Here is a 14,584-nt window from a genome sequence, read left to right as displayed (position 1 = left end):
AGTGTGGAGACGCAGAGCCGTCCTGCCCTTCCCTCCACGTGTAGAAAACTGTGGTAAAGAAAGGCTTTGCAGGAGGAGCTGGGAGGAGGACAGGAAAAAATATTTGAATCTTGCTCTGTAAGTTTTGCAAGCTCACAACAGATAAACCTAAGGAGTTTTGTTTGGTTTGGTTTGGTTTGGGGTTTTTTTTAATATTATTGTTCCTTTACTTCAAGTGTTTTTTCATTTCAGTCACAAGACTTCCTTATGCCTAAAAAATTGCTTAAAATATTGTCTCATGAAATTAGGGTTGTTGAAGCAGGAATAATTTCATAAAGATCTGTTGGAAGCCAAATGTCAGGATTGATGTAGGAAGACACACCGACGAAGTTGAGGGTGGTCCAAAGTCTGTTACAAGTTGGAAGGCTTTTGTAAGGAAGCTCAGGCAGAAAGAAAGGGGCTCTTCATATTGGAGTTGTCTTTTTTCATTGGAGGGTGCAATACAAAGGTTACAATCATTGGACACAGATGACAACATATAGACTAAAATATTTCATGCACAAAACAATCAGTAAAACTTTATGTTTCAGAAACAAATCCATATCCTTTTCGATGTCAGGAGGTTACATATTAATCACTACATCAAATTAGCTCAGAAGCTACACTGAAGCCGAATTACATCAACGTTTGGGTGTTTGAGCAGATCTCGTTATAGGTTACAGAGGTATCCTTCAATCAGACGTTATCTTACGTGTAGGAAAAGGCAAGGACTATGATTGCTTATCTTTTAAGGAGTAGAGTGACTCAGGCAAGAGAGATGGGAGTCCGTGTGCTCAATCTTGTTTTGTCTTTGAAGCATCTTTCTGGAGAGCTGCAGGTCATCACAGAATCAGGGGCTTTGTGAAAGTATGCTAGCAAGCAGAAATGAGCAAACAAGGCTTCTTACATTTGCTACATTGCCTCACAATATAACACGTTAGGTAAAGGGTTGGATGTGACCAATAATTGCAGAGAAATGGAGCCGAGCCCATTTTATTGACTGTGCAGGGGTTGATGTGGATTCTCTGCTAAGACTGCATAACCAGTGGAAGCCATGGAGTATGCTGGGTGTGTCACAGCCTCACTTAGGCACAGGGTTTCCTTGTGTTTGTTCCAGGGAGGATGGTGGATTTTCCAGGGTACAGTCTGTCTGGTGCAGTCGCCTCCTTCCTATTCATCCTGCTGACAATGAAGCAGTCAGGTAGGATTCCTTTCTCCCTTTACTGTATAGTCTAATGTCCCAGTGAGCTAGTTTGGGTCCAAAGGTCTAGAACAACATCTAAGAGTGTAAGTCTGGGGCTAAGGCACCTGTATCCAAAAAGGAACTCCTCACTTTTGAGGAGCTTCTCCACTCCCAGCAGCTCCTCCACTCCTAGCTGAGTCACCTTTGGAAAGTTACTTGAGCACCTCATGCCTTAGTTCTTTCATCTTTTTAATGAGAATAACAGCAGTAACTACATCTCAGAGGCCAGCACAGGCTTTAGGATTAAATGAGACATTAAAAGCACTTGAATCAGTGGTTGCACCACGTTAAATTATTAATTCACTCTAGTGCTTTGGGGTCAAGAAATGCAGCTGCTTCTTCCCATAAATTAAGCTGCAATAAAAAAAAATACTTGGAAATAAGAAATTAGAAGAAGACCTCCAAGAAATGGACTTGGAAATCTCACTAGCTGAATTTTGACAGTCAAAATGTTGCACCTTGAAAAATAATTATTTAAAAATTCAGTGTCAAAAAAAAATCAGTGTCAGAAGGAGACGTCAGAGCCCTGAGGAACATGCAGCATGGCGCAGTGGGAAAAAACACTGGACAGAGCGTCCGAGGGCGCAGGCTGTGCCTCGGCGCTGCAGAGCTGGTGTGATGCGATGAGGCTGCTGGCTTCTCTGCACTTGTGCTGCAGCTCCCTACCCTGTAACAGTCAATCTGATGGAATGTCTTCAGTTCTAGCTTCATATTTAGACTTCATCAATGAAGAATACAAGCAGATCTCCACTTAGGCTCTTTAGCCACCTTTTGGGCAGCATCTATTTGATACCCAGCAGCAGCTAAGTAGAGTGAGGTTCTTCCCAGCAGGACTGGATCTGCACAGAGAAAGAGCAAATGGCCCTGGAGCATTTAGGATGAGAAAGAACATAGCATACATGACATAAAATGATCAAACATAATGACATACATAACTGTTAAACATCTCTTCAATTTGCAGATAACAAGGAAGAGATCAGACATGTCTTAGAATTTGTTTGGAAGACCCAAAAATCTCTAGACAAACCAGTGTCCTTAATCCAGCACAAAATGTCCTTGTGAAAACTGCATTGTACATAGTCCCAGTAATTGGCCACTTGCCAACCCCAGGCCCCCCAGGGAAAAAAAAAAAAAGTTTCATATCTAAGAGAAGAGGAATCCCGAAAGGCTAAAAAAGCTAATAAATGGATTTATTATCTAAACTTCAGGAAAATAAAATGTTAATCACAAGAATAAGGTTTCCAATTTAAAAAGCCAATTTACATGAGAATAAATGACTCAAGGAATAAATAATTTACTTGAGAATAAAAACAACCCAGGTATGCTGGTGTTAATATCTTAAAGATGAAGAAATTAGGACTTCAAATCTCAAAATCTTACCAAGAGTAATAGATTTGCCCCCAAATCACATAGCTGGTAGGTGACAGACAGCAACCTCACCCACATTTTTGAACTGCATTTGTTTTCAGTACACAAAATTGACTCTGTAACAAACAGATGTGCAAATCATCATGCTGGATTTCTCTAAAACATTAAACATATATCTCTCCCTCTTCTAGTTGCCTCCATTTTGACAGGCTGGACACCCCAAAGCACGCATATGATTTTCTGATTGGCATTTCCTCATTCCTCCTTTTCACTTATTTTATAGAAGACTTTAGAGTCATTGGCCCTGCTCACCCTATCCTGGCCAGGGTTGGGGAAGATGCCCTCTTAACCTGCCAGCTACTCCCCAAGAGGACCGCAATGCACATGGAGGTGAGGTGGTACCGCTCAGAGCCCAGCACACCTGTGTTTGCGCACAGGGATGGAGTGGAGGTGACTGAGATGCAGACGGAGGAGTACAGAGGCCGGGTAGAGTGGATAGAGAATGGCATTGCAAAGGGAAATGTGGCACTGAAGATACACAACATCCAGCCCTCTGACAACGGACAATACTGGTGCCATTTCCAGGATGGGAACTACTGTGGAGAAACAAGCTTGCTGCTCAAAGTAGCAGGTGAATATCTGGGGAAAGACACAGGGTCTCAAGAGGCAGAGATATATTAATTTGTGGTAAGCTTTTTGGCAGTTGAGGAATTCCTTTTGAATCACCAAGGTAATTCCTAATGCTTAGTCCTCTACCCTGATTTACTTAAAAATAAGTGGTTCTGGAGTCTTCAAAGCAAGCTTAGTGTTAAAATATTTTCCCAAATTTAATTTGCACAGTTTTGACTGTTCTTGAGGATTATTTGAAATCCATGACATGCAGTCTTTAGCAATTTTGCTGAAACACACATTTGTGCTACCTAAGGCTGGTGCGCAAGAGCAAACCAATTGCCGCATGAGTGAACCCAGCTGACGTCCCTGCATCTGTATCACAGGGCATTGGTTGTTCTCTACCCAATCCCATCTATGCAGAAACTGAGATGTGAAGATGTTCTTTCCTTGTGAAATGCCCTCAGTTAGAAAGCTAGCAACGAGACTGAAGAGGCTAAGAATGTTGTGCTTTGGAGATTGTCATATACTAGTGTTCAGTGAATTGGGGACTCACAGATGCTTTTGGACACACCCACTGTGAATGGGAAGGTTCTTCAGATTGCTGTTGTATTAGCTAAGCAGGAAGGGGTAGGGAGGAAGGGGACAACTGAAGAATGGGTCTGTCTTATGAGAAGTAAACCATCATATGATTCCCTGACAGGGCTAACTCCTCCATGCTCTAAAGAGAAAATCAAGTAAATCCAATTACTAAGGTAAATGGGGAAAATCGTTCCCTGGAGATGTTAATGTCTCCAGCTGATACTGCTTCCTTCTTTACTTCCCTGGGAGGCTGTTTCCTCATAACTTTTTTTTCTTAACATCCATTACTGTTATTATGTTCAAGATGATTCAAAATGGATAGAGGAATACATATATTTCTGACATGGGGGGACAGGGAACGTACTGATGTATTTCAATATCAGGAACATTTACACATAAGTCACACATTTTCTAAGGCTCCAAGGGAAGGGAACGGGTCTCTCCTTTATCAGCAAGTGATTAAGACAGAATTCCCATTTATGGAAAATATAGGCCCCTTAGTTTGGGTTTGGGAGTTTCATGTTAAATAGAGAAAAAAAAATTCATGATTTCATAAATTGTTCTAAACTCGGATTTCTCAAAACCATCTTACCCATGGAATAGAATATTTAGCTACAAATAACTCCTCTTGGAGAATAGAATGTTTAGCTACAAATAATTCCTTATGGAGATTCGCATTTCACATGCTCCCGTTTATCCACTTGCTTCCGAAGATCACAGCCACCAGCAAAAGATGCAGGAAAAACAGGTCCCAGGGGAGTGATTTCTGACTTTGTGTTAAACATTCAGTCCAAATTGGGTTCGAGACATCATCTAAAATGTCAGACTACGTGCCCAATACAGATAATTTTAAGATGAAAAGGGCAGAGTTCATGGCACAGAGGAATAAATGCATAAATTACACCACATCTGTGTTTGCAGTACTAGAGGCATTGCAAAATGTCATGATGTCCCCCTTCTCTGATCCCCCTTTCTGGATCTGGAGAAAAGTACTGGTCAGATGCTAAAATGTAAAGACCCAGACCGGGGAACAAATAAAGTGTATCAGAACTCAGATTTGAATGGGGAGACTGTGGTCGACTTTCTGCTTCTCAGACTCCTGAACTCCAGCCATCTCCCTGTGAGCAACATCACTGGGATCTCAGCCTCTGTGATTTCTGCCTCTGTGGGCCCTGGGTGTCAGAGCTGTGGCTTCCCTCGCAGGTCTGGGGTCTGCCCCTAACATCCACATGGAGGGACCTGGGGAAAGTGGAGTCCAGCTTGTGTGCACTACAAGGGGCTGGTTCCCAGAGCCCCAGGTGTATTGGGAAGACATCCGGGGAGAGAAGCTGCTGGCCATGTCTGAGCATCACATCCAAGATGAAGATGGCCTGTTCTATGTGGAAGCCACCCTTGTGGTCAGGAACGCCTCTGCAGAGTCTGTGTCCTGCTTCGTCCACAACCCCATCCTCACTGAGGAGAAGGGGTCGGTCATCAGCCTCCCAGGTCAGTGCTCTGCATGTAGGACCAACATGCTCTCAGATCAGCAGGAAAGGTCCCAGGGACTGCACCACAGCACCTCATATTTTTATCAAGAGACATTATCTATCATATAGTAATATGTATTGAAAGCTATAAAACATTTATGACTGGAAATATATGCACTACATTTTAATTGAATAGCTGTTATGGTGCTTCCGTTATTTTTGAGTTCTACCTTTCCTTCTTCTGCATTGATTGTTTTTACTCACAAGTATTCATTGCATTGTAAAGAAAATAAAGCTATATTTCTTCAACTGAAATGTTTTCCCATGCTATCTTGTGCTGATTACTTCTAGAAATCTATCATATGAAGATAATCACAGATGCAGACAACTATTTGCATAATAGAATATTAATTATGGCCTTACTTATAAATAGCAGCAAAAATAACCAACCCCCCAATACAACAGTACAGTGTGGAATCTTGTCTTACTATACATTGTAGCATTAATGAAAAAGGATATTTTTAAATAATTTTAATGGTTGAAAAATCCCTCATGATGCACTATTCAATGATAAACATGACATCTACCTATAAATTGACATTTCCAATCACATAAAAATTATTGGCCTTAAATAACTTATAACTGCACTAAAACTTTCAGGATACCCTCCTCATTTGGATATAAGTATACAGTTATTCATATAAATGGAAAGATTAAAAAAACTTTAAAGTTAATGTTATATTTTAATTTTAAATGAAGCTGATTGTATATTACTTATAATTAGTCTCCCCACTTTGTAATTATAGGTGATACTGTTTATGTCCATATAATTTTGTACTTTCTGTGTATCTATAAAAGGAACATATGTTATTTTCATAGCTGATAGCTAAGTATTTATGCTGTAAATATCAGAAGAAACCAACAGAATCATGGGGAGATAGAAGTGACAGCATTTTTGTTGTGCAGAAAAAAGGAAAAAAAAGCTATATCATTGGGTAATCTGTGGGAAAGAATCAGTATTTTTCTGCATTTAATTTTTTTATGAATTGAGCTTTCCTATATGATGTATAAATTGCTTTCTTTTTTAAAAAATAGTTTCTCTCCTTTCCCTTACACCAAATTCCTTAATATGTTATTCTTGTTCTTTTTCCAGAGAAACTGCAGACTGAGCTGGGTAAGTACGAGGTGCTGGCACACACCTGCGGAGGGAGCCTCTGCCCTCCCCAGCAGAGGGAGGGGAGCTACCACGAGACCATGTGACCCAGAGGAGAAACTGAGGCATGATTTTGCCAGGTCTTATGTTCATTAAATACCAGAGGAGACCAGCAAAGTGATGGCCTCATTCAAGGAGGTTTCAGCTGTGTTACCTGACACTTTGGGGGCTCATGGAGATTCCAGTGAGCATCAGATGGACACCTATAGGGAGCACGGCATCATCTCTGCTCTATGTGTTGAGGGGAAAGGGTGCTGCCTCAGAGTGTGTGGGGGATGACAGCAGACAGCTGGCCGGGCCTGGAGGCCCTTTGAAAACACTTCACGTGTGAACAAGGGCAGCATCATTATGACAACCAGGGTTGCACCCACCACCTCCCTGCTCAACTCTGCTATGGGGTCCTGCACCTGCTCCTCACCCCAGTAGACCCCTAAGCTAATCACTATTGGGAGGGAGCTGTTACTTTCAGAGTGCAACCTGGGATCCTGTGACTGTGGCAATTTTTTTTTTTTTGAGATGGAGTCTCGCTCTGTCGCCCAGGCTGGAGTGCAGTGGCGCGATCTCAGCTCACTGCAAGCTCTGCCTCCCGGGTTCAGGCCATTCTCCTGCCTCAGCCTCCCAAGTAGCTGGGACTACAGGCGACCGCCACCACACCTGGCTAATTTTTTGTATTTTTAGTAGAGATGGGGGTTTCACCGTGTTAGCCAGGATGGTCTTGATCTCCTGACCTCGTGATCTCCCCACCTCAGCCCCCCAGAGTGCTGGGATTACAGGTGTGAGCCACCACGCGGGGCTTTTTTTTTTTTTTTTGAGACGGAGTCTCACTCTGTCACCCAGGCTGGAGTGCAGTGGCGCCATCTTGACTCACTGCAACCTCTGCCTCCCGGGTTCAAACGATTCTCCTGCCTCAGCCTCCTGAGTAGCTGGGACTGCAGGCACGTGCCACCACACCCAGCTAATTTGTTTTTTGTTTTGTTTTTTGGTGGGTTTTTTTTTTGTATTTTTAGTAGAGATGGGATTTCACCATGTTCGCCAGGATGGTCTCGATCTCCTGACCTCGGGATCCGCCAGCCTTGGCTTCCCAAAAGGCTGGGATTACAGGCATGAGCCACTGCACCCAGCCTAATTTTTGTTTTTTAAATCTTGGAGTTGGACTGAGAGTATTATTTTGCTGTACCTGAGATAAGTGGTTTAAAACATAACCAGCCAATGTCTGAGCCCCTTTGAATTTCCCCTTTACCTCCTTACTTGCTCCCTCCTTTTTATGGCCTCTTCTCCCAGCCCAAGGCAACCCACCTGCCTCCCTGCCTAGGTGCATAGAACGTGGATCCCTTATGTCCTCTTTCCATCAATACCTTGCTCTCCATCAAGTCACCTCCTCCAGGAATGTGTGTCCATGTGTGTGCTTTAGGTGAGCTTAAGCACACCTTTCAGCCCACAAAAGAGTTTTTGAGGAAAATCAGGATAACAAACACAACCCAATCTCTACCAGAGTCTACTATGGCACCTTCAACCCCATTAGGCCATAAACATAAAGGGAAGGGTCCCTGGAAGGCTCAAAGTAACTCCACAATCTGAAGAGAGACACATACCTGTGTACCTTACCCTTCTGAGATCAGGAAGCCAAGCTAGTGTTTGGGGCAGGTTGACACAAGTCTGTCTCTCAAGGTTTTAGGGGAAGAGTCACTCCTCTGAGTTCTCTGAGACCCACTGGAGACCCAGCACACAAAATACGACCCCATGTCCTGTTGTTCCTAAGTCATGGTGACCTTCCGGGGCCACAATTAACCAAGGTGGAAAGATGGAGCTTCCCTTTGCTTCCTGTCAGGTGGGAGAGGAGGGCTCTGGGCACGGAAGCTCTGCAGTTGCGCTCTGGTGATGGGACACCCAGCTCTCTATGGAAGTCCTAAGACTGAAATCGCTGCTTGTACTCTTACAAATAATGTTTTCCATTTATAAAAAATAATAGTTTTTAAAATATTAATTGCATGCCAGGCATGATGCTGAATGTGTTATGGGAATTATTTCATTTTTTCTTACAATAATTATAAAGTTTAATTGCTTTATCCTCATTTTACAGCTAAGAAACAATCTTAGAGACATACATGGTTTGCCAAAAATCATGAAGAAATGGTGGTTTACCTTCTAATCTACATCTATCTAACTTAAGAGTGCAAGTCCTTAATTACTTACGTGTGACTTTGTCAGCTCATTCATCTCTATTTTTCTCATCTTTAAGGTGAACAGGTTGAATTTAATCTCTAATGTAGTGTCCAGTTCTAAGAGATTAGATATAACTTAGCATATTTGAGAAATGAGATAGTGCATTAATTGAATATGCTGATTGAAAGAGGATTATGTGGTATGATGATGAGATTATCAGGTTTCGCGGAATCAGTGTATAATTCAGTGTACTTCACACTCCAGAAGGGAATTAATTTTTCAATGGATATTCAGAAGGCATTTCAGAACATACATACAATAACCAAAACAAAACAAAGCAATACATTTCAGCACAAAATTGTCTGGAAGGCTGTGTACAAAACTGTATAGAAAAAGGAGGTTAACTACTGCATGTTCACACTTGTAAGTGGGAGCTGACTGATGAGAACACATGGATGCATGGCAGGGAACAACACACACTGGACACCTTTTGGGGGATGTGGGGAGGGAGAGCATCAGGAAGAACAGTTAACGGATGCTGGGCTTAACACCTGAGTGATGGGATGACCTGTGCAGTAAGCCACCATGGCACACGTTTACCTATGTAACAAACCTGCACATACTGCACATGTACCCCGGAACTTAAAATTGAAAGAAAAAAAAGCGGGTTAGGCATAGCGGCTCCCAGGGAACTCATATTCTAGTAGAACATCAATTACTAACAAACAGGGCTGGGTGATTTTTCTAGCACTTTAAACTTTAGTTTTACTTGGATTCTGGACAAAAGGAGTTTTGTCGGTATCTGTAATGCATCAAATTAATTGAATCTCCATACTTAGGTTTTGCTTCCTTCAGTCTCCATTGAAGTCAATCTTAGCTCTTAATTACCTATGTCCGGCAGGGCAAGCCAATTTAAGATCTGATATGTGCCACAGGTCACGGACAGGGAATAAAATCCTCATATGGATAAAGGAGATGAGGAAACAGTCTGTTTTATTAAGTAATTTACCATAAGACATGTGGATGGAGAAACAGCCCCAAACTAATCCCTAGTCCATTTTTTCTGATTCTTGTCTTCAGACTTTAATAGATACATAGGAGAGGAAAATAACATTGTTTTAGGCAAAATTACAGGACAAAGCAAACAAAATGCTGAAAATAACTGGGAGTCAACTATTACCTGGAATGGAAGGTAATAATCTGAAAATTCAAATTGTGTTGACAGTGACTTTCCTCTCTACAAAGGTAGCTGGCGGTTTTTGGCCAATGACATAATGGGACGTTAACGCCTTTGGCCAGTGACTCTGTGCAGAGAACCTACAATTTTATGCTTGTGTTTCTATTATAAATGATCACACCTTATGCAAAACCATTCTTATCATTTAATAGAAAAGGACGACACTTAATTTAGAATAGAGAAAAATTGGCATGGGCAGGGCCTGATGAGAATGGAAAATGTAACATAACTCGGGCCCAGGAAAGCCCTCAGAGAACATCTTTCCCCACTTGGCACAGTGGGAGAATTAGACCCCTTTTCTACATTCATCATTGTTTCACAATTTGTACTTTGCCGACTTCCCCAATTATTGATCTTAAAATGTTAATCTTAATTTTCAAAATCATTTGAGGACATTCAACTGGTGTGTGTCTATAACTCCACCCATGTGGGGCATTGGGGAAATAAAATATAGTGGCTGGACCAGACTTACAAGGTACCATAAAGACTACCTAGAGGAAAGCTTCTTCAAATATCATTACCAAAAATCCACATGAGACACGTTTTTAAACCCCTCCCTATTACCACTTCAGAGGGTGGAGATGGCTCCAACGCCTTCAAGTCTCACAGGTCTGCGTGCCTCTGCTCACACTGCAGGGTCTTCCAGGCACTTAATGCAAACTATTTTGTTCAACACTGAAACATTATGATTTTGGTAGTTGTATAGCAAATTTATAGTTTAAGAAACTGAGGCATTAAGAAGTAGTTTAAGACAGATTAAGAAGTAGTTTAAAATCATACAGAATGGAAGTGTTAGAAGAAAAACTTTAGACAGACTAAATTTAGCAGAGTCTAACTGAGCAAAGGCATCCCAAAGGCAAACTAAACAAGGCATCCCTCAGAATCAGAACGGTTTCAGAGAATTCAAAGCAGCAATTTGGTCAGACAGCATTTATGGACAGAACATGGAAATAAGGTACAGAAAACAGAAGTGAGGTCAGAGACAGCTCTATTGGTTGCAGCCTGGCATTTGCCGATTTGAACAGGGTTTCAACAGTTGGCCGCCTGCAACTGACAGAAGTGCAGCAGCTGCTACTCAGCTATTTATTACAAAAGTGTACTCCTAAGTTAGGCTTAGCTCCTAAGTTAGGCTTATTCATAAAATAATTTTGCAATTAAAACTCCCAGAATAAAATGAGCAGTTTATAAATTTGGCCCCAGGATGCCTCTGTACCTGAGTGCTTATGTAACAAACTGCAACCTAAGTTAGGCTTTCAGTAGTTGACGTACTAAGTTAGATTGCAGTTTGTTATATAAGGAGTCAGGTACAGAGGCATCTGGGGCCAAATTTTAAACTATTCACTTTATTCTGGGTGTTTTTTGTTTGTTTGTTTTTAGACAAAGTCTCGCTTTGTCACCCAGCCTGGAGTGCAATGGCATGATCTTAGCTCACTGCAACCTCTGCCTCCAGGCTTCAAGCAATTCTTCCACCTCAGCCTCCTGAGTAGCTGGAATTATAGGCATCCACCATCACGCCCAACTAATTTTTGTATTTTTGTAGAGACGAGGTTTCACCATGTTGGCCAGGCTGGTCTTGAACTCCTGACCTCTGGTGATCCACCCGCTTTGGCCTCCCAAAGTGCTGGGATTATAGATTTAAGCCACCATGCCTGGCCTATTCTGGGAGTTTTAATTGCAAAATTATTTTATTATTGATCTGTAAACTGAAAAAAATACAGGTAGAAGCAGGTAGGGATTCAATTACTATTTTACTCGGACTGACACACATCATGGAATGATTCCTCCTTAAAGAAGAACAACCTCTATCCTGAGTCCATGAAACCCCCACCTAACCTAAGGATGACCTCAAACCTCACAGCAACCCTGGGATGCTCATGGTTTCTAAACTCCAATGGAGCTGTTCTTAGAGATGACATTATTGGTTCCATTTTGATTCTTTCATTGTGTTTTGTCCACTCTATTTAACAGCTTCTTTAAAAGTGATTGGACCTTCCAAGCCCATCCTTGTCAGAGTGGGAGAAGACATACAGCTAACCTGCTACCTGTCCCCCAAGGCGAATGCACAGAGCATGGAGGTGAGGTGGGTCCGATCCCACCGTTACCCTGCTGTGCATTTGTATATGGATGGGGACCATGTGGCTGGAGAGCAGATGGCAGAATACAGAGGGAGGACTGTGCTGGTGAGTGACGCCATTGACGAGGGCAGACTGACCCTGCAGATACTCAGTGCCAGACCTTCGGAAGACGGGCAGTACCGCTGCCTTTTTGAAAAAGATGATGTCTACCAGGAGGCCAGTTTGGATCTGAAGGTGGTAGGTAAGAATTCTAGATAGATATTTTGCATTCAATACCTGCTCCTACCACTTTAATATGCTAGTTCCTGGACAATTTCTCTGACATTTGAAATTTTCTTAATGCTCATTCATCATCAAATTTATATCAAATCCTCCAGTGTGTGAAACTGTCATAGTTACTTAAAATCCACAAACTCAAATGGATGAAATGCAATTATTTGGGCATAGAACTTGTATCTTCTCCAGTATCTTCAAAAACTGACCATATCTTTAAGGAAATCTGAGTATCTTACTACGTATTTTACCAAGACTCATTGTTTCACAGTGTGTTATTAGAATTCTGGGAAATGCAATAAAATTCTAGAAATTGTAATCATTTGAAGACTAAACTGGATCCACTGTGTAAACCAAAATTATAAATATTGACAGTTTTGGCAGGGACAGGGGAGGAAAGATGAAATCACTCCCTGCAGCATCATTTCCCACTGTCCGTGTGTGTGAGAATTGAAACGTCCAAGGTTAGCAGATGCCATTGAGCACATATAGGCCCAAGTCTTGGATATGCTACATGTTTCTCCCATGGATTTTGATTCTAAATTAATAAACACGTTTAGCCATGGGAGCGCATATTGAGAAGTTTCATCAGCCTCGTATTTTCTGCCATTGGACGTAGATATTTACAATGTTTCAATTTTTGAGAATATCCTCCTACTCCCTATTTTAATCCTGTCCGTGTGACCCATGCCCTGGCCATAGTTATTTTGTTCTCAGGGACAGAATAAATGTTGGATTTGAACATTTACCTTACCTCTTAGTCATCCCAGAATGATTTAGGAATACAAAGAATAAAAATAAGCAAACAAACAAAACAAGAAAGTGCTCCAGCCAGCCTCATCCCTAAGTGGAGTGCAATCCCCCTTAAGCTTTTCTCCCTTCCCCAAGCCCTCCACATCCCCTTCTTTCCTCCCAGTAAAATTGCTGCCCACTCATCCACTTGAAAGGACTCCAGGTTTTGGTTCCTTTTTCTCTGTCCCCAGGTCTGGGTTCTTCCCCACTGATCACTGTGGAGGGGCAAGAAGATGGAGAAATGTAGCTGATGTGCTCTTCAGATGGGTGGTTCCCACAGCCCCACGTGCAGTGGAGGGACATGGAAGGAAAGACGATACCATCATCTTCCGAGGCCCTGACTCAAGGCAGCCATGGGCTGTTCCACGTGGAGACATTGCTAAGGGTCACAAACATCTCCGCTGTGGACGTCACTTGTTCCATCAGCATCTCCTTTTTGGGCGAGGAGAAAATCGCAACTTTTTCTCTCTCAGGTTGGTGATTCCTTATGTTCCTTCAGGTTTGGAAAATAAATATGAAGACCAACTCAGACTTACTCATCGTATTGCTCTTCTTCCTTTTTGATTTTTATTTGCTGCTCTCTGACGAGGTCTCCTGCTATCCTCTGCAAAGCTGGTTTTCAGGACACCCAGGGATTCTACTCCCCTGAGTTTCTCTCTGACACCCTCAACTTGCGCCCTGCAATCATAATTATCATTGGATATACACTAAATTCTCGTAATTGACCCTGTCTTCACTCTCTCTAAATTCCCTTCTTCTGATGTGAAAACAATTAAATTACAGAACTTTGTGTTTTCCCCCTCATGGGGGATTTTCTTCTGGATTAGAAACTGATTTTTATTAATACTATCTTCATGGTTGCGGCTTGAGTAATTTTATCTTTTCCTCCTCAAGTCATTCCAGTGATTGTGTCATACAGTTGGAAGAGAGAAGGGAAAACAACTTGTCTGTGCATGTGTACATTTCTGAGACGAGCAAACACGAAATACTTGCATTCTCTCCTCTGCATCTCCAGAGCAGGGAGGAGCAGGCCAACTGCCTCCCGGGAGGCCCAATTCTCTCCCTTCTCTCCAGCCTAGAAGCTGCTCAGATGAAAAGCACAATCTTAATATTGTCCCAGTTTCACAGTTTCACGGGATTCTTGGGTTTCCATTTTAGAGTCCAGGATGACGTTTTTGGGGAAGACACTGCTTGTTTGGGGATTGCTTCTTGCTGTGGCTGTAGGCCTGCTCAGGAAGAGGAGCTGAAAGAGGTAAGTCAGGGAAACAGAAACAGCGGAGCACACTGCAGTGGGAATCGTACTGCGTACTTCCCCGAGCCTCCCTTTCCACAAGTCATCTATGGGAGGCAGTCAGTGAATATCCAGTAACTAAGGAAATGTGAGAAACAGGAAAGCCCAGGGCTTATCATGCAATCCAGGCTCAGTGATGCATGAGGTCAGTGTTTCCACTTGTAATAGAAGCAAAATGATTAAAAGATAATGATTTGATTTCCTGCTGCCCATTCCCCAGTGATCTAGTTAAGGAAGAAGAAAAAAGTGAGTGG

The 14,584-nt window shown here is 42.2% G+C and overlaps 1 protein-coding gene across 1 annotated transcript; it reads left to right on the top strand.

The window, feature by feature from the left end:
* The first annotated feature begins 402 nt into the window (after nt 1–402).
* On the top strand, nt 403–14,286 carry BTNL2 (butyrophilin like 2). Its single transcript, XM_003271929.3, is given in 7 exon segments — nt 403–1,219; nt 2,913–3,260; nt 5,024–5,305; nt 6,440–6,460; nt 11,868–12,215; nt 13,231–13,512; nt 14,198–14,286. Coding segments are annotated over 7 exon segments (1,449 nt in total). The 5' UTR covers nt 403–1,140.
* The last annotated feature ends 298 nt before the right edge of the window (nt 14,287–14,584 follow it).

This window comes from Nomascus leucogenys, chromosome 22a (genome assembly GCF_006542625.1).
Source record: "Nomascus leucogenys isolate Asia chromosome 22a, Asia_NLE_v1, whole genome shotgun sequence".
In the NCBI taxonomy this organism is placed as follows: domain Eukaryota; kingdom Metazoa; phylum Chordata; class Mammalia; order Primates; family Hylobatidae; genus Nomascus; species Nomascus leucogenys.
The sequence above is the reverse complement of the archived record's forward strand: the minus strand, read 5'-3'. Positions and strand labels throughout refer to the sequence as shown.